This window comes from Carya illinoinensis, chromosome 1 (genome assembly GCF_018687715.1).
Source record: "Carya illinoinensis cultivar Pawnee chromosome 1, C.illinoinensisPawnee_v1, whole genome shotgun sequence".
Lineage (NCBI taxonomy): Eukaryota > Viridiplantae > Streptophyta > Magnoliopsida > Fagales > Juglandaceae > Carya > Carya illinoinensis.
The window spans coordinates 57822189-57845842 of NC_056752.1; the positions used below are offsets into that span (position 1 = coordinate 57822189).

Here is a 23654-nt window from a genome sequence, read left to right on the forward strand (position 1 = left end):
ACCGGATATGGGAAGATTTTAGGTCTCAGTTGCCATATATGGCTTTGTAGCCATTGGGTCTTTAATGGTTTGCTGAATGTCTTCAATACTTCGACGCAAACTGTGTCGAGGTAGAATGCCAAGTTTGGTATGTTGAGAAGAAAGAGCATGTCACCCAAGAGGTTTGGTGAATATATTTGCAAGTTGAAATGATGTTGGAACATGCCGAGTTTGGAGAAGGCCTAGGGCAACTCTCTCTCTCTCTCTCTCTCTCTCTCTCAACTTAACCAAACTCCAAACTCTCTTTCTCTATCTTCTTTGTCAATCTTGCCGCCCTCAGCCACTCCATCGAGCAATAGCAATCCTAGGTCACAGTACTCTAGCCCCTCTCACATTGAGTTCAGACCACCGCGAGCTACTGTTGTCCATCCCACCAAGCATCTCAGTTTTTCTCCTTTCTAATCTATCCTTTGCCTCTTTCTTGTGAATTATGATTTGGTTTCCCGCGAGTAACTAATTGTGATTTTAGTTAATCATTTTTGCTAAATATTTAGGGGTTTGTCAACAAACCCTTGTTTTATTTCATCTTTGTTTTATTTTATGCAAAACAATCTGCAACTATTTTATTATTACTACTTTTTCTCAGCAACCAAACACATGCAATGCTACATGGTGAGCCATGTAGATGTGTTGCACGGCGACTGCACATGGGTGATTACATATAGATTTTTTCTGTAATTATTGTCCACCCCAAATTGGAGCTGATGTGGGGGTTTGTTGAACACTTTTTACACATGATTAAACTATAACGAATAAAGTCTGAAAATTTGGATCATCAAATTTATATTAGAAGAACTCTATGTATTATTAAAATATTTTTCACTTTTTAATAAGTGTTGACATGGCATTTGAATGCCACGCATCGAGTTGTGATTGGCTGCCACATGACAACCTTACCATTACTCATAAGGGGCATTTTACCATAAAGAGAGAGATGGGACGGAAATTGGATGGAAGAACTTACCTGCTAAAATTTGCATAGTTAGGGCGTGCACAAAAATTTGAAATTGAGTGATTGATATGCAAACGGGCTAAGATTTGAGAAATGATTTTACAATTAACCTAACTTGAAAATTGAAAAAGTTCCGACATTGTTCCGAGTTCAATAGTAACAGCATTGTCCTCCGTGTTAAGAAATCTAGAACATCTTCATCCGATTAGGATAAACCAATGATCGATTCGATTTATAACTTATAAGGGCCTTCAAATACATTTTGTAAGCAAAACAAGGGCTATTTACGTTTGGAAAAATAGAGCGGGGAAAGCCAAATCAAATCAACTTCATTGGCTCGTATCCATGAGCGGAAGTAATCTGAATTTCCATGCAACATCACTAGAGAAGGATTTATTTTATTACATTGAATTTCTACTTTACATGAGGAGGTTCTGCAGTTGTCATCACAGATATCTCAAAAAAAAAAAAAAATGCAAAAAAGGAAGAGTCCCAATTTATTCAAAAAATGGAAATAATTTGAACAAATATAGAAACAAAATATTATCCAAAGCAATACTTTGATTAGAGAACCCACCGCGATAACCTTATGGATTTCCATGCTTATAATGGGAAACATCTGACTGGATTTGATTTAGCCAGAAAACTTGCCTCATAACTTCTATCAAGTAACTTTTGCTATACCACAAACTGATTAGATCTTCATGAAGAACATGATGTATGCCCCTGGACTCTCCTCTCCGCTGCCATACCTGCAGCAACGGAAGGTGGCAAATGTCTGAGACTTCCAGTTAATTTTTCATTATTTTCTGGTACTGTTGATTTCACCGTCGCAAATAGAGATTCAACATCTTTAAGTGTCAAGACAGGTTGATCTTGATTTTTTGTGTTCCCACTGATGAATGAACTGGTATTCCTGCTTCTGTTCAATTGGTATAGGCTCTCTTCAACAGTGCCTTTAACCTTCACAAAAGAACAAGATAGATTTAATTAACCACTTCTCTGCGCATCCAACTCTTGCGAAGACTTGTAAGTGGGAGAACGAGTGTGTTGTTAATATGTGTGTGTGTGTTTACGTAAATACTCTATTGCCATTTCATAAATAGAAAGCTGGACATACTATGAAACGATGAACGAGTGTCCTATTTTTCTGCCCAATTCGGTGTACCCTGCTGATAGCTTGTGCTTCTGCTGCTGGGTTAAGTAACGGCTCTACTAGAATAACATGCTCTGCTTCTAAAAGATTGAGGCCGTTGGCTCCATGTTGGATAAGGATCAATAACACCTGAAAAAAATCTGATGCTGGTTGCTGGGTATGTCTTTTCCAAGTTCCCTCTGGAGTGTTATTCTGTCCTCTAAACTTGCTTATGGCAGTATGTGATTTCCTATAGTTACAAAGCTACAACCATAAGCAATATGAACACACGCATGCACACATGCGTGAACGCATACAAACACAAAAACAAACACACTTATGGCCATCAAAGCCGGTAAGTGCTTGCACAAGCACTATTAGCAATCTGACAACTGAAGTGATGTCTAGAAAAACATAAGAAAAAAAGGAGAAAATCTAAAACAAAGAAAACACTTGTGTGCAAGCCTTGCATGTTTCAATTTCCTCATTGATGCCAAATGTGTGCTTAAATATCAAATAATGCACTTTATTGATATATGAAGAATAGATGCCACCCTCCCTCCGTCCAACATGTTATACTAGAAGGTTGGGGTAAAAAAAACTGGCGCTCTATGTTCTTTTAACCAAATTTCTTACACTGTTTTTCATTCCCCAAAAGAATCACTTGCAGCTAGTGCAATCATAATAAACATGTATTAATATTGATAATTACTTGAAGAATCACAAGCAACCATTAGAATCAGCCATCTACTCCAATATGAACATAATTAATTGAATTTTTCTTATATGCATACGAATATTTTTTATAGGTTTATATGAGCATTAATAATTGATACATCTTATTTACCAGTTTACCATGCTTTTGTTTTCTACCCAGGATATTTTAATCTACCACATTCTATAGGGATGTGAAAAATTAGTCCAACGATCAACGGCAGTTGCAAGTTCTACAGCATTCAACTCAGTTTCCCGCCCATAGCACCGAAATGTGCCGATCTGCCATCAACCAGCCTCCAACGACCGCTACGCACCCCACCATCAAATTCTCCAACCGCCAATCTGTTAGAAAGCAGAAGAAAACTGACCAAAAGAGCGGCGCGTGTGCCTCACGCGTGGATCATCCCACTCGTGAGATCCACATGCCGCCACGCCAGGGGAAGTCTGTTGCTGCCACGCGCGGCTCCATTGGAGTCAGCAGCCATAGATCTATTAGATCCAACCTATACTTTACTGCCAAGTGTGGCACGTGAGATACATGCGCCTCCACAACCAGTGGCAATCTTTCGCCGGCAATTTGACTCATTTTCCTATTGCCACTTTCCTATGTTCCTGCTTTCCCTAACTAAGAATCAAGATAAAGTGGTCGTAGAAGTCTACTTCAGCCAGTCTAGCCTAGCAAAATGTAGCACACATCAGTTCACTACGGCTTCAAGCAATAGTCTTATAGTCTGTTTATTAGACTATGTAAAAACCGCTTCAAGCGGCTTCCCCTTGTGGGAAATGGGTGGAAGCCAAATTTCTAGCTTTAGATCCCTCTTTTTTTATTATTTCACTTGTGTTGTATTTGCTGGTTTTGAGATGATTGTTGGGGACTCCTACCCCATTGAATCTTGTATCTTGTATCTTGTAACTCCTTAGTTTATCTATGATATATGCTTGCTTAAAAAAAAAAAAGGAATATCAATTAAATAATTATATTAACTTCTTTTTTTATCCATTACATAATCATCTCCCATCTATTCTAAATTTTAGAATAATTAGAGACTATATATGGAGCAAAGTCATGATCTTGAATTCGAATATTGATTACTCTATTCAATTCTCATTTCAATTATACATAAGAGTAATGCTACTATGCCCCCTAATTTATACCACTCACTTTGTCCCCTTAACATGGCACCATGTGACTTATTAAAAAATATATATGCAAAACAAAATGGTGCCCGAAAACACAAAAATATGAAAACTAAAACCCTAAATTTCCTCTATCCTTTTATTTTTTATTTTTTAAATTTAAATAAGCCATGTGGCACCACATTGTAGTGTCACATCAAGGAGGCAAAGTAAGTGATATAAATTATGGAGCATAGTGCATAGTAGCATTTCTCATTAAAATATTGCATATGTTAGACCGATTCTACTTGTGCTATGCCAATCAATCTCATCAATAAAATTATTGTTTATTGATTAAAAAAAATTTATGACGAAAAATTCTGAAGACTGCAAAAGCAACGTCTTTAACCTGGAAAAGCCTTATTATAGGAAATTTGGCCAACAGGTGATTGGAAGTTAGAATATTAATTAAATAATTAAGTTCACATTGTCCCTAAACTTTTGTGACCAATTATTTAACAGGGGCCCGATAGGAAATTCACCAAGCCATTTGGCCTAGTCTAGGAGAAGCCTTCACTTCATCATCTCATTGAGTTTATGTGATGTTCCTTCAATGTCATACTTTTCTTGCGCTTTACTTTTACCACATCCGCAGTAATACTAATTTGGATAATTTTTCTGGAGTGGGCTGTAACAATGGCTCATGTTTCTTGCGTTGTTCGTGCTCTCAGCTTCCCCTTACTAACTAATTGGGTTGAGAACCTGTTTAGATTCAATACGATTGGGCCATATTTTGTCTGGCTAACTTCTGCAGGCCTAATCGATGGCAAAGAGACCAAGAAATAGATTCATCATTTCATCCCAACCGATTCAAGAACAAGAAAAGAGTAAATGCCAAAGGAACAATGTATTGAAAAGGAAAATTTTGAGCTCATCCATCTTCCACTTGCAATCCTAAAAATTTCTGTCGTTCCCTCCCAAATACATCATATTAAGTAGATAAGGACCATCTTCCCAACTGCAGTAACTTGTGAACATTCATATAACTCTCTCCAATTGGCAAAAAGGTCTACCATCCTTCCAGTCATAACCCAAACCAACGCAACTCTACCAAGGAAGTCATTTCACCAAGTTCTGGCAATCTCAAAACAGAGTAAAATATTGTCTACAGATTTCCTGCACTTTCTAGGGATACTACATCATCAATCAGACAATGATATGTGAACATTCATATAACTCTCACCAATAGGCAAAAAGGTCTACCATCCTTCCAGTCATAATCCAAACCAATGCAACTCTACCAGGGAAGGCATTTCGCCAAGTTCTGGCAATCTCAAAACAATGTAAAATATTGTCTACAGATTTCCTGCTCTTTCTAGGGATACTACATCATCAATCAGACAATGATATAACGTTTCCTTGGGTTATCCATGGTGAGGATTTCTCTAAAAAGGCTGTCCAAGCAAAAAAAAAAAAAAAGGCTACTCTTAGGGGTGCCTTAGCCACCAAATAATCCAGTGAGGATAAGAGTTTCAATCCTGAGGCATGAGGACCTGAGCTTCACTTTTGCTGAAGGGATTCAAACTTTCAAAGACTTACCAGCACCACCAAGACATTCAGTGGAGTACAAAAGATTAAAAAATTCTGTGAAAACATCAGCCTCCCAATCATAGCCGCTCTTAAAAAACTAACATCCCACTGAGGGGAGCCATTAGAAATCTCCAATGCATCAGCCGCAGAGGCATCCTACAAAAGCACTATACTAAATGCCTCTGGGAGAGCTTCCTTGAAGGCTGTCTTCACACCATAAATCATGCAATAATTTAATCTTATAACCATCACCCACCACAAGTCTACTAGGATTAGAGAAAATCTCCCCACTACTATTCATTTTCCACAACTCCAACCTGTGGAGCCCATGAGCTTCATTAGAAAACCACTGGTCCAAGCACAATCAAATTTGAAATCCACGACTACTTGCCTCAAAGTCTTCCTTTCATGCTGGTAATGGTAACGCCAAAGCCAGTTCCCTAGGAGAGCCCGATTGAACAAGAGCAAATTTTGAATCACCAAAACCCCTAAAAACTGGGAGAGCACTCCGTGGCCCAATTAAATTTGACCTCTTGACCTAACCTCCATGGAAAGTATTGTTGTAGCTTCTCTATTCTTTTGGCCACTAGTGTGAAGCAAAAACAGTGACAGGAAATATGTGGCAAATCGGATAGTGCACTTCTGATCAAGGTAATTCCACCACTTTTGTGGATAAGTGCACCCTCTTCCAAATACCCAAGCGGAACTCAATCTTCTTTATCACCCCATCCCAAATAGACTTGGCCTTGAAAGAGGCTCCCACTGGGAAAACAAGATATTTCAAAGATAAAGAGGATACTTTGTATGTAACAGCCGGGCCCACCACCAAGCCCACTTGAGATTAATGAGTATTTTTTTTTAAATGTACCACGGGCCCAAATTTTTGTTTTGACGGATATTGACATTATTATTTTTTTTTTTTGGGCTTGCTAATTGAGTTAAAAATCATTGAATTTTTTATTGGATTAGGTGAAATCTTTTCATAAGCCGAGAAATTTGTGGGACAAGTTGGATTATTTTTAGAGGTTGAATCGAGACCCAAAACTAAGGAAAAAGCCCAAACCTTCTACGTTTAATACCCAAGCCCAGGAAATCCAAGGACTAGTTCCACGTCAGGCACATTCCATGCCATGCACATCTCCACGCCTATTTCTACGCCATGCACGACTCTTGCCTTCTAGGGTTCACGGCTGTATATATATATGTATATATGTAATCTGTGTGAGAATTCTCCAAGAATAGAGTTGCCGTAGCCTAAGTTTCAGTGAATCACCTCCACAAGCCGCAGACTGAGAACCACCCAACCTGTGTACATCAAACCTCTGCTTTTGCTGATTAAAACAGAGCATGTTGAGCTCTCAAAACCTTTGCTTGACCAGAGGCCATTCTCAGCTGTTGTAATTCCCTTCACTGCCAGTGACGGAAGCTAAGACCACGGTATCCTCGCCGCACCACCGCTATCCACTGTCGCACAAACCATTGTTGATCTTAGGCCCGTTTTGCCACCGCTCCTGGTTTTCTCTGGGTAAGCTCCTGCACGCCTTCTCCTTTCTTTGTGTAAGCTCAACCGCACCACCCTTAGCCTGCTGCCAGCGCATGATTTCATCCATGATGTCTTTGGTTGGGTCTTTCGTTTGGGTAGCCGCCGCTCGAAAATTCTTTGGTTTTATTATGTTTTTCTGTTTGCTGCTTTGAGTTGTTTAGGTTTTTCGTTTTCAGTAGTGCATACCTAGCTATAATTTCAGTATGGCCATTAAAGTCCATGGGCTTAAATCATTTTGGGTTTAAAGTTTTATGACAGTGGTTGTTTTATTTTCAAAAGCTTGTTAATGATTTAAAGTAAATTGGGCTTGATTTATTTCGTGTTAGCCGAAATTTTTTTCTGCCATCATGAAAATTATGAAAGGTATTAATTTACCATATTTAGTATTAAGCTTACAATTCAATTTTAGTAGTAAATAATAAGTGTTTAATCTTTTATTTTAAAACACTTAAATTTTAGTGTTTGAAATGAATCTTTAATGTTATTGTTTATAGATGTGGATATATCTATGCGAATAAAATTATATTGTAAAATAAAAGAACATGTTAGGAATATTTAAATGATATGGGTATTATTAGATTTCTTGTAAAGTTGAATAATTATGTTATTTATAAGAAAGTAAACCCATTTTTAAGAGAGAAGGTTTTCACGACTTATTATTTTTGGGAATCTAAAACGATCAAAGTATTTTACTAATTTATAATATGTTATTAATATTTTGGATATTTTAAGATATCATTATTAATTTATTTCCGGGTTAAGCAGAATATTTATTTCGATTAGGAGAATATTGAGGAATTTAGAAAGCGAAAGTATTTTTAGAGTTAAGAGAATTTTAGGCTTTGAGGAATTAAAATAGGTATTTCAGGTGTAAATAAGAGTTATATGTTCATTTGGAGATTTATTCAAGTTACATGAATTTTTATAGGTGCAGATTGATATTCGTTTGATACTGTTTTGAGGAAATTCTGAGAAGCTAAGAAGTTTAGGTAAGCGAGATTTCTATACTAGACTTTGCATAAAAAGAAAATGAAATGAGGTTGACTTCAGAAAATATGCATGTTTGTTTTTTAAAAGAAATATGAAAAACAACCTCAATAATTTGTTTTGGCATTACTCATTAACTCTGTATGAAAGAGAATGTACTTTTGTCTAGAATGGTGGACATGAGCTTATTTTTGCATATTGTTTCTGAACTTTGTAAAAAGAATGAAAATGAGATTCTTAAGGTTTTGTTGTGGTTAAGATGAAGATATTTTGATTTTGTTCTATTGAATATATGAAATGATATGAAGCTACTCAGTATTCTGTTTTGATATGATGTGTAAGCTGAAAAACTTTGGCATGAGTTTTTGATTTTGCATTTGAATATGATTTGTTGTCCGATGATGTCTGTTCCGTTTCTATTAAGGCCCCACCATGGGTATAATAGTAGCATATGGCCCAGCTACGGGTATAATGGTAGTTTATAACTCTACCACGGGAGTTAAAAATGGTATCTGTCCTAATATGATGCTCTGATGTAATATGAAGATGATGTTTTAATTTACAATATGCCAAAGGATATTTTTGAAATAAGAAAGTTTTATGAAAACTTCGCCTTGATATTTTGTATTATGTTTTGTTCTGCATTCTGAAAGTAATTGTTATGACTTTTCCTTTTGAAAGTAAATGTTTCGTTATGCATTCCAAACTCTGTAAATGCTTATGTTTACATACTAGTATAGTTTCTTTGCTTACTGAGTTATTGATAACTCACTCCCTTATCTCCATAATATTTTTCAGATGACTTCGATGATACAGATGAGGATCAATAATAGAGTATGTGGCAGGAATAGCTGAGAATAGTGGTTGAGTACCTTGGGGTACTAGTGCTATTGCTAGATTTATTTATTAAGTAGTTTGATTTCAGTATGATTAGATGATTATGAAGACTTGTGTAAATCCTATTTCATTTTATTACGTTAATTTGAGACATTGAAGTTGATCTATTTTATTTGGATTATTATATTGAGGAGTTGATGGATTACTGAGTTGATGGATTACTATGTGTAGTTAATTAAATTAGAAGTACTTATGCTAGATTTGGAGTCTTAGAAAGTATGTATTTGAATTTAGAGACTTGTCAATATCGTTGTTGAGGTTGCTTATCATGTTACAAGAGCTAACTCTTCGAACCTCCGGAATCTGGGCGTTACATTGTACCCAATGCTACCAAACTATCTACATTAATAAAATGACCACAGGAGCAAGCTCTAACTTTGCCAAATTCACTTTCCACCTAGAGACAACTTTAGAGCAAAAATAGAGTTCCTTCAAAGATCAAAGACAATCTGGGTTTGCCCCACAAAAATACAAGGGTATCATCTACAAATAGTAAGTGGGAAATGTTAAGAACACCATGATTACTAGCCCCCACAAAAAAGCCTGAGTGGAAACCTCCTTCAATTGCTAAAAACATTACTAGAAACCTCCACGACAATAACAAAAAGTTATGGAGATAAACAGATTACACGAAAGATATTAGAGAAACCAGCCATTGTGCCATTCACCAATATAGAAAAGCATATTGAAGAGATAAAATGCATTGTCCAAGAACGCCATTTTCCCAAAACCACAATTCCCAAGATCAATAATGAAGAAATTCCCAAAAACATGATCAAGGTCTTTTCAATATCTAACTTGCAAAGTACCCTTGGCCCACCCGAGTTAAGCCTATTGTCTAGTCATTCACTGGCAATAAGCACCAAGTGAAATGATCTTCTCAATGGCCAAACTAAACGAATTAGCCAAGACTCTAGCTATTATCTTGTACACTCCGTTCACAACACTGATGTGAAAGTTGTATTAATTAGGAAATAATTAGATGAAAAAGTTGAAAAGTTGAAAATGAAAAATGTGTGTTTGAATGATGTTTGGATGTTGAGATAAGATGAGATGGGATGAGATGGTTTTAAAGGTTTGTGAAACCAAACCAGGCCTTAGTGATCTCTATCAGTGAAAATTTTTTACGTATACTTGATTTTACCAACCTTCTTTGAACTCATTATAATTATCCAACACTGAATGGAAAATCTATTCTCTAAGTGCTCTATGGAGGGGAATAGATGAAGAATTCAAGTTTCATTTGGTGAATTGGGCTACAGTTTGTACCCCTATACGTGAAGACGGGTTGAGAATTCGAAATTTGTTGGTTTTCAACAAGGCTTGATTGGGTAAATGGTTATGGAGATATCACAAAGCAATTGGAACTTTATGAAGGGTGATCATAGATTTAAAATATGGTGGATTGTGAGGAGAATGGTGCCCGAATGAAGTGAATGGACCACATGGGGTGGGGCTTTGGAAACACATAAGAAGAGGTTGGACCAATCTCCATCGATCAACATGTTTTGTAGTTGAGGATGGGTCTAGAATTAAATTCCGGAATGACTTATGGTGTGGAGATCAAATCCTCAAAGAAGCCTAACCAATCCTATACAACATTGCACAAACAAAGGCGGCCTCAGTAGTAGAGCTTATGGATCTCTCTAGTGGTTCAACCCAATGGAACATCATTTTCCTTAAGAGCTGCCTAAGATTGAGAAATTGACACATTTACATATTTCTTCAATCCTGTACACACTTGTAGTATGTTTGGAAGAGCGGATAAGATTATATGGTCACCATCCAAGAAGGGGAGATACATTGTATAGTCGTACTATAAATCTCTTATGACACACTCTACAAGAACATTCCCATGGAAGAACATATGGAAGACTAAGGTCCCCCTAAAAGCTTCTTTTTTTGTACGGACAGCTTTGTTAGGGAAGATTCTCACCTTAGATAATCTAAGGAAACGCCACTTCATTGTATTGGATTGGTGTTACATGTGTAAGAAAAGTAGTGAGTCTGTGGATAATCTATTATTGCATTGTGATGTAGCTATAAGTTTATGGAACGATATATTTGCGAGAGTGGGACACATCTGGGCAATGCCAAGAATGGTTGTTGAGTTTTTGGCTAGTTGGCAAGGAATCCAGGGTAATTCTCATATGGTAGCTATGTGGAAGATGATACCGACCTATCTATGGTGGTACATATGGATGGAGAGAAACGGTCGGAGCTTTGAGGATCGTGAACGGACAATGGATGAGCTTAAAACTTTTTTTCTGCACACTTTATTCCATTGGTCAATTGTAATAGACGTCGATTGTAATAGACTTTAATGGCATGAACGTATATGATTTTCTTGTATCTTTAGATAGTCATGCCTAGGTGTGGCTCTTATATATGTCCCGTGTACTCGGCTTCGCCTATTATCAATAAAATACTTATTTACTGATAAAAAATAAAAAATAAAAAAGTGCTCTAGCTTATTATAGCCAAGAAAGCAGCAAGTTCCATTCCATAATAAGTTGTTTGAGAATCTCTTACCTGCCTCCTTTCATCCGGATAAAGGTGATCTCATTAGCAGTGAAGGCATGCTCCAACACATCAAGGACATCATTCCAACTCGAGAAAACAAGAACTTTTGCTTTTGGATCTATATGCTTGATCCACAAGATCCTTCTTGTGACTGCTTCAATCTTCAGAATAACCAAGATAAAATTAATAGGATAGGAATAAAAACTAGCATAGACGACCTAATCAAAATGCTAGGAAAATTGAGAGAGAGAGAACTAAAGTAGGTAAAATTAGACATCACGTTGCCAAGAACTCAAAAGGGAATTATACTTGGTGGAACCCTTCACTTAAGATCTACCAAGTATGAAGAGTAATGGAACCAACTTTTTAGACATAGACAAAGCAAGATGAATCTAGGCCTCGTTTGTTTTTGTAGATGAGATGAAAAAGTTGTTAGAATATATATTTTTAATATTATTATTGTTTTGGGATTTGAAAAAGTTGAATGGTTTATTTTATTTTATGTGTAAATTTGAAAAAGTTGTAATAATTATATGAGATGAGATGAGATGTGTTACGAAAACAAAATTGTTATTCAACAGCTTGTCATGAAAGTATTGTACCGCACAAACACAAGCATACTTTGGTACCCCAACTGGCATAGGTTGACTCTATAAGTCTATCCACCAATTAAGCCAAGCATTGAGTCACTGACAAGTTCAGGTCGATGATCTATTATACAGTTATTCAGAAGTAGAAAAAGTGGCAACTAATATCAGGGGAAAAGGACCACGATCATTTGGAGGCAAGAGGAGAGAGAACAAATCAACTGCACATAACAACACATGCAGGGACAAAGAAGTAGCATATCATTGTAAGCCAAGCCATGTGAAATATGTCACGGGATAAAGCATTACATAGGAATCATACCTTTGTTCCATACGAACCCTGAACAATCATAGATTCTTCGCACTTCTCACGACCTTGATATGGATGCCACACAGGTGAATTGAAAGATTCATTTTTTCTATCATCAGCATAAGCTATATTTCCAAAATCTGTATGCTGTCGGCATGTTGGGCACATTACCCATTTAGGTTGAAACTTATTATCATGTACCTTCCGCTCTGTCATTGAAAATAAACCTGCAAGAGGCAAGTGTGAAGTCACAATTAAATGGTGTATAATAGACAAAATCCATCAATACGATAGGAATCAAGAAAGAGAGAGCCCTGAAAGATGAAGGATGGGAAGATAGTTCCAGGAAAATCATGATTTAGATTAATGAACGTAAGGCTTCTTCCCTTTTCTTTTTTATAGGTATCTCATTAGTGAGTCTTCTTTTCTGTTCTCTAAAGGAATTACAAGTTACCATAATGTCACCAATGGTGTTTTCCTCCAACTAAGGGGACTCAAGGATTTTCTTTGAGTGATTAACATTTTTAGAAAACAAAATCTTTGGTTTAGGAATTTTGTTAAGAGGGACCTCAGTTATATTTCCCTACATTGTTAGGGCAAACAAAAGAGTAATACAATGGATACAATTGATAAAGACTTACATTTACAACAAGTAACATGCCCGCACTGAAAAACCATCTTTTGATTGCTCAATTTTTCTTGACAAACTGGGCATGTTTCATCATCGGCTTTAGGTACACATCCACTTTTATGCTCTGTAGAAGTCGACAGCCTACCCATCTCTTGAGTTAATGAGGAATTAGTAGAGCTTTCCAGTGGGGACTTTTGTTTAGATAGTACCAGACCCTGGAAATGATACATACACTAAGTACCAGCTGCAAAAAAGGAAATATACCAATGAAAGCCAGTCATAAACTTGAAACTTTCGAGATGAGTGTGTTTGTACCTTCAAATAACGAAGCTTCCCTTTTACACGTGACAACAAGGTTATGGAGATGAACTTGTCATCAGAATATTGTACACTAGCTGAAGGTAATTCATCTCGCCTCAAAGCATCAACAGCTTTTTCATTCTCATTTTCACTTATGTGTAATCGTGTTGTAGCCATTTTAAGTTCATCATGCGCACACAGAACTTGAGCTTGGGCTATTGACAAGGACCTTGCATGGCCATACTCCCTCCGCATGCCCTTAACCGAGTGAAAGGAAAAAGTGTTTAATCTTAAAGATCTTTGAACATGCCTAGTTGCATGCAGTAAATTAACCAAGAACTACTGGAAACTTTTGAGCAGAAATTAGCAGTCAATATAATAAAAAAGCATTAGTTCAAATCATTCCATGCAAATTTGATAAACATCTGCTTGCAGATAAGCAGTTGGGGCCAATAAAAAAGGATCAATAAGGCTATACCTCTAGAATCTGAAGCTGCATGTTGGCTGCTGACATACCCTCGCTTCCTAACTGAGCTTTGCAATAGCCCTTTATAACCCCAAGAACAATCTCCAACTCAGATGGAGATTTTGAAACCTATAAACAGATACGATAAGCATAAGAGTAATGAAAATAAGTGCTTACACTTTTTTTTCCCTCTCAAACTACAATTAATTGCCTGAAGTGAAGATGACAGCTATATATTCCTAGAGTATCTGTCAAACCCAAACCAAGGTATAGTTGCTCCACTTAAGAGTAACAAACAGAATATAATGAAGTTTCAACTTAAAAAAGGTCAAATAAGATTTTAAATCCTTTCAGTATTTGATATATGAGTCATAAACAAGGAGACCTTCCAACTCTTGATGAACAAATAATAATTTTTCTAAAATGTATTCCACAAAAATGATTTTGACTATGGCTTGCTGCACAGTAATTAAACTTGATCATGTGAACGCCACAAAAAAGTATATAACCAAAAAAGGGTCAATCTACGTTCATCAATGGAGTAACTTACAAACCTCTATAAAATCACAGCAGTACCATATATTACAACAAAGCAATCTGCTTCAAACATCGTTCTTCCAGTGGATTCCCTACCAATCTAGGTAAATAAGGGTTCTCGAACCTTGTCTCTATCAACCAAATAACAAGAGACTTTTTTTAAAGGATCTGCACTCAGATAGAAGAAGGCCACACACACACACACACACAGAACTACATGTCTGAATTTGATAAAGAAGCAATCTGCACCAGGCCACCGTGTGTGCATGAGAGAGAGAGAGAGAGAGAGAGAGAGAGAGAGATTTAACATCAGTGTGTAAATAAAATGTGTCCACTTTAACGTTAACTTGGGATTTGGGATACATAAACGAGGAATAGATTTAACAACTAACCACAACTCTTTCTCCAACATCTCTCTTCTTTCTAACACTGGATGATAAATCTGGTGGTGGTACATTCCAAAAGTATCGGTTGCGTGCAGAATTTTTCTTCTGCAAATGTAAGGCCTCTTCAGCAGATGTAATCATCCCTCCATCTTCTTTATTAAGACGAAAGAGCCTTGCTTCATAATCCTGGAGAAATCAGTCAGATGTCCGCAGAAAACAAATTTTAGTTGTACAAGAGAGCATCATGGTTAACAGACAAGTTTGCGAGCAAACCTGAAACAATCCATCTAGTTCACAGGCAACACATGCAGGACCATCCCCATTGACATTGCAATTTCGACAGTATCTCACGCGTTCAATATCCTCCTCTTTTGGTTTCTCCATTGTATGATCAATTTCCAGAAGTTGATCAAGTAACACTATCCTAGAGGCTTCCAATTGATCCAAACCAGTCTGGATATGATATTTTAGAGAACTTAAGCTTCGAAATCTGGACTGGGAGAAACAAAAGTTATTACCTAATAGCAATATAACATTTGAAAGAGCTTATATTTACTGCTTATCGTCTATAGAAACTCTAAGTGAAGGGTTTCACCTTTGCTTTCTAAAGTGGCACATTCCTAATTACCATGGAATCCTATTATTTCTAGCACTCTTTTCCTCTTTGAACACCTGGACACTTGATGATAGACGCTGATGTCTACACTGACTCTCGAGGACAGACTGTTCAAGTAGATATTAGCTATATTATTTTGTGTTACCATATATACTCAATAGTTATTCTTTCCATGTATAGATGCTAATAGTTAGGAGTTATACTTAGTTCTTACCTTGTAAAGATTGCCTACTTAATGAGAATGGGGCTGCACACATGGCAGACGAGTTTTTCCAAAATTCTGGTCGTATTTTCTGGTTTCTCTAGTAATTTGACATGGTATCAAGAGCAAGGTTGTTAATTTCCGTGTCTATTTGAATTTTTTTTAGCTTGGATTTGTGGGTTTCTCTTGTTCAGTGCACTCTGGGTTGATTTCTGGTGGATCCGACATCACTTTCTCAACCTCTCGGAATTTTGGCTCTGGTCTAGGGTGTTCTCGGCACTTCTGTGCCTTCGTTAGTATCGCAGCACCTTTCTGGTTGGAATTTCGGCACTTCTGTGATTTGGTGACTCTTGTAGTTGGCTTTTGGTTGGACTTTCGGCACTTTTGTCGCTTGCTTCTGGGTGTTTTGGTTCGGTTCTTGCTGTTGGCAACTTCTGTTGCGTTTTTCCAGTTCTGTTCTGGTAGTATGGGCTTGTTTTGGGTTTGTTCTATTTGCTGTCGGTGCCCTCTGTCGTGTTTCCTAGTCTGGACTATTATTTTCGGAGCCTCTATTGTTGATTTCTGGTTGGTTGTGGCTTTGTCTTGGTGGGATATTTTGTGCATTTTTTTTTTCTTGGTGGGATATTCTCTGTCTCTCTGGGTTGCATCATGTCCTCATATAGGTAGGAATCATTCCATACTAGGTTTACTAGCAAAAATTATTTTGCTTGGGAGTTTCAATTTAAATTATTTGTCAAAAGAAAAGAATTGTGGGGTCATATTGATGGGAGTGATCCCACACCTCGAGATGTCGAGGCTTTGTCTAAGTGGGAAACTAAGGATGTTCGGGTTATGACCTAGATCCTTAGCTCGGTTGAGCCTCACCTTGTTCTCAGTTTGAGGCCTTATAAAACTGCTGCTGCTACGTGGAATTATCTCAACACAGTTTACAATCAAGACAACTCCGCTAGGCGATTTCAATTGAAGTATGAGATGGCTAATTTCACACAAGGAAGTCTCTCAATTGAGGAATATTTTTCTGGTTTTCAAACTCTTTGGGCTGATTATTCCAACATTGTTTATGCTAATGTTCCCACTACAGCTCTCTCTGCTGTCCAAGCAATGCATGCCACCAGCAAGCGAGATCGATTCTTGATGAAGCTACGACCCGACTTTGAAATTGCACGGTCTAATCTAATTAATCGTGCTCCTGTTCCTTCTTTGGATGCTTGTTTGGGTGAACTTCTACGTGAGGATCGGCGTCTACTCACTCAAGCTTCAATGACACATCAGGCTCCTACTAGTGCACCTATTCCTGTGGCTTGTGCAGCACAAGGGCGGAATAAGGGTAGAGACATGCGTGTTGTCCAGTGTTTTAGTTGTAAAGCTTTTGTTCATATTGTTTGGGATTGCCCACAAAAGTTTTGTAACTACTGCAAGAAATCGGGCCATATCATCTCCGCTTGTCCCATACGACCTAAGAGGAAGTAGGGTACTGCTTATCATGCCTCCATTGGTGCCTCTAGTTCTGCAGCATTGCCTGTTGCCTCGCCAGTTGCTCCTATTCTTGCTTCTCCAACCTTGGCCAATCCAAACACACTCACTCCTGAAATGGTACAATAGATAATTACTTCTGCTTTTTCTACTTTTGGGCTCTCAAGTAATCATAAAGTTCCTTCTAAGCCATGGTATTTTGACTCCGGAGCCCCTAATCATATGACCAATACTATTGTTTCTTTTTCCAATGTCAGAAATTATGATGGCAATCTGAAAATTAACACCACTGATGGCAATTCTCTACCTATCAATGTTGTTGGTGATCTTTCCTCTTCCTTAACTGATGTTTTTGTGTCTCCTGCCCTCTCCACAAATCTTCTTTCTATTGGTCAATTGGTTGATAATAATTGTAATGTCCATTTTTCTCGTTCTGGTTGTGTTGTGCAAAATCAAGTGTCAGGAAAGATGATTGCGAAAGAGCCTAAAGTGAGACGACTATTTCCTCTCCATGTTTCTCCTTCCCCAATTATCACTAGTTTTCCTTTACTTTCCTCTGCATGTAATGTTGTTAGCAAAAGTAAAGTTCTACCTTTTTCTTCTCATGCATCACTTGCCTCACAATGTTTTGATATTATTCATAGTGATGTTTGGGGGATTGCACATGTTGTTTCTCATGCGCATTATAAGTACTTTGTTAATTTTATCGATGATTTAGTCGTTTCACTTGGGTTTACTTCCTCCGGGCTAAGGCAGTAGTTTTTTCAGTCTTTAAGCGCTTCCTTGCCCTTCTTGAGACTCAATTCTCTACCAGCATCAAGATCTTGCGATCTAATTCTAGAGGCGAATACATGTCTAATGAGTTTCAGGCCTTCTCCAAAGCAAAGGGATCCTCTCTTAGCGTTCTTGTCCTTCGACCCCGCGACAAAATGGTATTACTGAAAGGAAAAATTGTCACCTTGTTGATGTGGTAAGAACACTTTTACTTGAATCATCTGTTCCTCCTCGTATTTGGTGTGAAGCGCTTTCTACTTCAGTTTATTTGATCAATGACTTACCCTCTCCTACGTTAAATCATGTTTCTCCTTTCTTTAAGTTGTTTGGTCATTCTCCTTTATATTCTGATCTTCATACATTTGGTTGTGTTTGTTTTGTGCATCTCCATGCTCATGAACGACATAAGCTTACTACTCGATCTATTAAGTGTGTTTTTTTGGTTATGCTATTCCTCAAAAGGGTCATGTTTGTTATGATCCTCATGCTCGTCGTATACGGATTTCTAGGAATGTGGTTTTATTTGAAAATCAATATTTCTTTTCCTCTCATGTTGAGCCATCATCTGCATCTTTATCTCTTTTACCTAGCTTTTCTGATTCCCCGACAATTATGGAAAGGTTCAAACCTGGTTTTGTATATGAACGACACTGTCGACATGAGTCTAGTTCCGCTTTTGCTGTGCCCCCTCCCAATCTTGACCCAGCGCCTAATCCTACTCCTGCTTCCACCACTCTTCGCCAGTCTACTCGTCCTTCTCGACCCCCTGATCAGTATGGTTTCTCCTCTCCTGTCTCTCTTATAGCTACTTTATCCTCTATTTCCATTCCCTCTTGCTACAAACAAGCCATGGAACATAAGTGTTGGCAAAATGCCATGCAAATAGAACTTCGAGCACTTGAGGAAAATCACACTTGGGATATTGTTCCTTGTCCTCCTACAGTCAAACCTATTGGGAGTAAATGGGTTTTCTCTGTCAAGCTTCGCTCTGATGGCTCTTTGGACCAGTACAAAGCTTGCCTTGTAGCCTTGGGTAACAAGCAGGAATATGGGGTTAATTATGAGGAGACATTTGCTCCTGTTGCCAAAATGACCACAGTTCGCACCATCTTAGCAGTTGTCGCTTCACAGTCATGGCAACTGTATCAGATGGATGTGAAGAACACTTTTCTTCATGGTGATCTCAAAGAAGAGATTTATATGAAGTTTCCCTCTTGTATGACTACTTCTTCTCCTCATGATGTCTGCAAGCTAAGGCGTTCTCTATATAGGCTCAAGCAAGCGCCCCGGGCTTCGTTTGAGAAGTTTTGCAGTACACTTCTTTCCTTCAATTTTATACAAAGTTAGTATGATTATTCTCTCTTCTTCCACAAGTCTACATCGGGTATAGTCATTCTCTTGGTTTATGTGGATGATATTATCATTACTGGCACTGATTGTGGTTTGATTAATAAGCTTCAACAACTGTTGCATGCAACTTTCCATATGAAAAATCTTGGCCAGCTCACATATTTCTTAGGACTGGAAGTTCATCATCGAGCCAATGGTATTTTCTTGAACCAGCATAAGTATATTCAAGATCTTATCATCTTGGCTGGTTCGGAGGACACTTCTTCTGTTGATACACCTATGGAGGTAAGTGTCAAATACAAGAAAGATGAAAGGGACCTTCTGGATGATCCTACTCTCTATCAGCGCTTGGTTGGGAGTCTTATCTACTTGACCACTACTTGACCTAATATCTCTTATGTCGTTCATCAAGTCAGTCAGTTTATGTCTTCTCCTCGGTATCTCCATCTTGCTGTAGTTTGAAGCATCATCCGTTACCTTCGAAGTTCACTTACTCATGGGTTGTTCTTTCCTACCGGCTCATCTCTTCAACTTATTGCCTATAATGATGCTGATTGGGTTGGGTGTCCGGATACGCATCGATCCACTACAGGTTGGTGTATGTTTTTAGGTGATACCTTAATTTCTTGGAGATGTAAGAAACAATATCGTGTTTCTAAATCCTCTACTGAGGTCGAGTATCGTGCCATGTCTACTGCTTGTTCTGAAATTGTATGGTAACGCGGTCTTCTTGAAGAGCTTTGGTTTTCTCAGACTACTTCTACCCCTCTTCGTGCTGATAACACTAGTACTATTCAGATTGCAACCAATCCCGTCTTCCATAAACGCACCAAGCACATTGAGGTTGATTTTCATTCTATTCGCGATACCTTGGACAATCAAGTGATCTCTCTTCCTTACATTTCTTATGATCTCCAAGTGGCCAATGTCTTCACCAAAGCCATGACTCGACAACGGCATCAATTTCTTGTTGGCAAACTGTTGTTATTTGACTTACCAGCATCAATTTGAAGAGGGATGTTAATATAGATATTAGCTATATTATTTTGTGTTACCATATTACTCGATAGTTATTCTTACCATGTATAGATGCTAATAGTTAGGAGTTATACCTAGTTCTTACCTTGTAAAGATTGCCTACTTAAAGAGAATGGGGCTGCGCACATGGCAGACGAGTTTTTCCAAAATTCTGGTCGTATTTTCTGGTTTCTCTAGTAATTTGACACATACAACCAAGTCTACACCAAGAGTTGTATAGTCACTGATTTTGACAAGGCTCGTAAAATTGGAATTGGTTTGGAATCAAAGGACTGATTCAATGAATCAAATGATTCAACAAACCGAATCAGGCGATTCATGACAATTTTGAATCTGTATATAAAGAAATTCAAGCCTTACTATCATATATAAAAGAGTTTATCTCTGAATTCATTGACTAGTTTAAATAAGAATGTTATATAAATTTAAATGGTTTCAACAAGCATGTAATTCAAGTATTTGACCTCAATTGTCCACATTTTTTTTGCCTCAAATATTATCATCTACAAAGGATAAATATTGTTAAGTTATAAGCACATAAAAATGGTAGTATTTTGTGTGAAGTCACAAGTTTAATACAAAATACTCATTTCATTCCTAATGCGAAGTCACAATCTCTACGTCTGGATGGCTTCTCTATGGCTTTATTCCAAACTTGTTGGGAAGTGGCCAAGGATGATATAACGGGGGTCTTTCATGAATTCCATGAAAATGGACAGTTTGAAAAAAAGCCTCAATGCAACCTTTATTACTCTTATCCCAGAAAAGCTTAGTGTTTAAGAGGCAAAAGATCATCCCCCATTATTTAGTGAGCGGGATGTGCAAGATCCTCTCAAAGTCTTGGTGAATAGATTGAGCAGGGTGGTGAAATTAATATCAAAGCCCCAAAATGCCTTTGTCAGAAGAAGGCAAATTCAATGCTTATTGTCAATGAATGCTTGGATAGTAGATTTAAGTCGGGAGATCCAGGGCTAATGTGCAAGCTTGATATGGAAAAAGCTTATGACTGATTGGAAATTCCCGGTTTACATGCTTGAGAGATGGATCAAACATTGTTCTACTACTTACTTTTCTATATTAGTTAATGGCACAACAAAGGGCTTCTTTAAAGCTCCGAAGGCTTGAGACAAGGTAACCATCTTTCACCGTTACTTTTGTGCATAACGCAAATCCATTCTCATATAAGAGTATTTGGAAGACAGATGCACCCATCAAGGCAATCTTCTTTGTATGGATGGTTTCCTTGGGGATGATCCTCACACTAGACAACTTAAGAAAATGTCAAATCATTGTCATGGACTGGTGTTGTATGTGCAAAAAGAGTAGAGTCCGTTGATCATCTACTAATTCATTGTGAGATTGCTATGATCTTGTGGAATGAGTTCTTTGTTCGGATGGGATTAGCTTGGGTGATGCCGAGAAGGATAATCGATCACTTAGCTTCTTGGAGAGGCCTTCTAGGCAACTCTTAGATTGCACCAATATGGAAGATGGTCCCAATATGTCTATAGCAGTGTGTTTGGAAGGAAAAGGAATGGAAGAAGCTTCAAAGATTGAGTGGTGAATAGATGAGCTTAAAAATTTCATTTCCAATACTTTACTCCATTGGTTGATTGTGATTAATTCTAATGGCATATATTTTTATGAATTTCTTGTATCACTAAACTAACAGTCTAGCATGCATTGACAATGCTCTTGTATATGTCCCGTGTACTTGGGCCCTTGCCTTTTTTATGATCAATAAAGTTATGTTTATCAATAAAATTAAAAAAAAAAAAAATCCGTTCAACTAAAGAAAGTAAAGAACACCATGTTTTATCTTTCGGTTTTTCTACCATTCTTATTATATAAAATTAATATATGTTTAGTTCTATCACATATCTGTATAAGAAATAAAAAAACTCATTTAACAAATAAAATAAATAAATTGGTTAAAACTGGCACAAGTCAGTCTGAAATTAACTTGAACGATTGAAACAGTTCTATGAACAATTAAAAAAACTAAAACTGGTTCAATTTTTGACCAATTTAAGTTGAATTGGCCTTAATTGAACCGTTTTGTCGAGCTTTCAATTCTGGTGCACTGCTTAGTATTGTCTATGTAATGACTACAATGTGTCACTGATTTTAATAAATTCCACATCTATGCCAACTTACCATATCCTCATGGCTTACAAGTATTTTAGCTCAAAGTAGCCCCATAGTCTCATAGGGATATTCAACACTCTTAGTTAGACAGATGGGGTTAAAACTAAAAGCTTCTGATGTGAACAGGAACTATTACAATTAACAGTTCACAAAATCAAAAGTAGTAGCAGTCACAATAATTTAATGCAACAAGTGATGATATAGACGACTAAAACCATAACTAACCGGGATGAAATTCTTGATGACCTTGAATTGTTTGGAGCTCGTGAGATAGCTTCTTCAATCTTTCTGATCAACTCGCTTGAGAAGTCCTTGTTCTGCTCAGCATGATGAAGGGCTTCCAACCACCAAACTGTGTGTTGATTTTTTCTGTCTCTCAATGCATTACTAACCTTCAAAAAATAAAAAACCTCAAACATAACTTAAGAAAAATCTAAGATACAACTACTAGCACGTAAAATTTACAATCTATATAGCTATCCAATCCATTTGAAACTTGAGAAGGGAGCTCCTCAAAAAGTCATACCTGAGGCATGAAGATACACAATGAATTCTAAAAATGCCATGCACTATGACATTTCTGTCATATGGAAGAGATTACTTAACAATAGTTAAGCATCTAAATCAATAATAAAACATAAAAGAATTTTCAAAAGCAAGCGAAGAAACAAACTTTTCTTCACTCTTCTCCTTCAAAGCAGAAACAAAAGCATTTTGGTGAACTGTTATAAAAGATTCATTGGGAAAAAAGAAAAAGAGAAAGCATAAGAGGATTTTGCTTCTCTTTTCTGCTGCAAAGCAGAACCAAAAGCATTTTTGGGAAAATGTTATAAAGAGTCACTGGAATAAAGAAAAAGAAAAAACATCAGAGGTGTCGATTCCAGATTAAATGCTCTTCTGTAACCACCCCCTCTTTTTCTTTTTCAGTTATGTGGGAAAAAAAAAAAAAAAAAAAAAAAAGGATCACCCAGAATAATGGTCAACGCTAAGAGGATCTTGTGGGAATGATTGCCAAGGAAGTGCAAGGTATTGAGAGCGGTCGCATGTTGCCTGCAGAAGGTGAAGTGAATGAAAAGCACTCATAGGGGCAATAATTTCGTTTTGTGTCATCAAGAGGGCTCGTTCCATGGTGACCTATGCCATAATTGGCTAGAAAGAATAAAGATCACGCACGCACACATAGAGGCAACATTAAGGTGGTCTTGTTTAAGGTTGGGGAGAGTGACACCTGAACTTTCCCTGAGGAATATAGTTGATTCAGCTAATGTAATGACCCAAGGAAGGTCTAAGCCACATCTGAGTCCATGCTCCAAAAAGAATTGTCAAGGTTACAATTA

At 37.4% G+C, this 23654-nt stretch overlaps 1 protein-coding gene across 3 annotated transcripts in view; it reads right to left on the reverse strand.

The window, feature by feature from the left end:
- Positions 1-1356: 1356 nt before the first annotated feature.
- The window catches only part of LOC122292864 (E3 ubiquitin-protein ligase SHPRH), a 51006-nt gene continuing 28708 nt past the window's right edge, over positions 1357-23654 (reverse strand). Inside the window, exons 10-19 of one of the 3 annotated variants that reach the window (XM_043101415.1) lie at positions 22564-22709; positions 14990-15206; positions 14723-14902; positions 13806-13922; positions 13343-13585; positions 13038-13242; positions 12409-12623; positions 11509-11660; positions 2112-2376; positions 1357-1954 (exon numbers count right to left, since the gene is read on the reverse strand). In XM_043101415.1, coding sequence (XP_042957349.1) covers positions 1694-1954; positions 2112-2376; positions 11509-11660; positions 12409-12623; positions 13038-13242; positions 13343-13585; positions 13806-13922; positions 14723-14902; positions 14990-15206; positions 22564-22709 — 2001 coding nt within the window. In that variant the 3' untranslated portion in view covers positions 1357-1693. Of the gene's footprint in view, positions 1955-2111; positions 2377-9552; positions 11388-11508; positions 11661-12408; positions 12624-13037; positions 13243-13342; positions 13586-13805; positions 13923-14722; positions 14903-14989; positions 15207-22542; positions 22710-23654 lie in introns of those variants that run through there. The other 2 variants (XM_043101410.1, XM_043101423.1) reach the window with 2 other exon arrangements.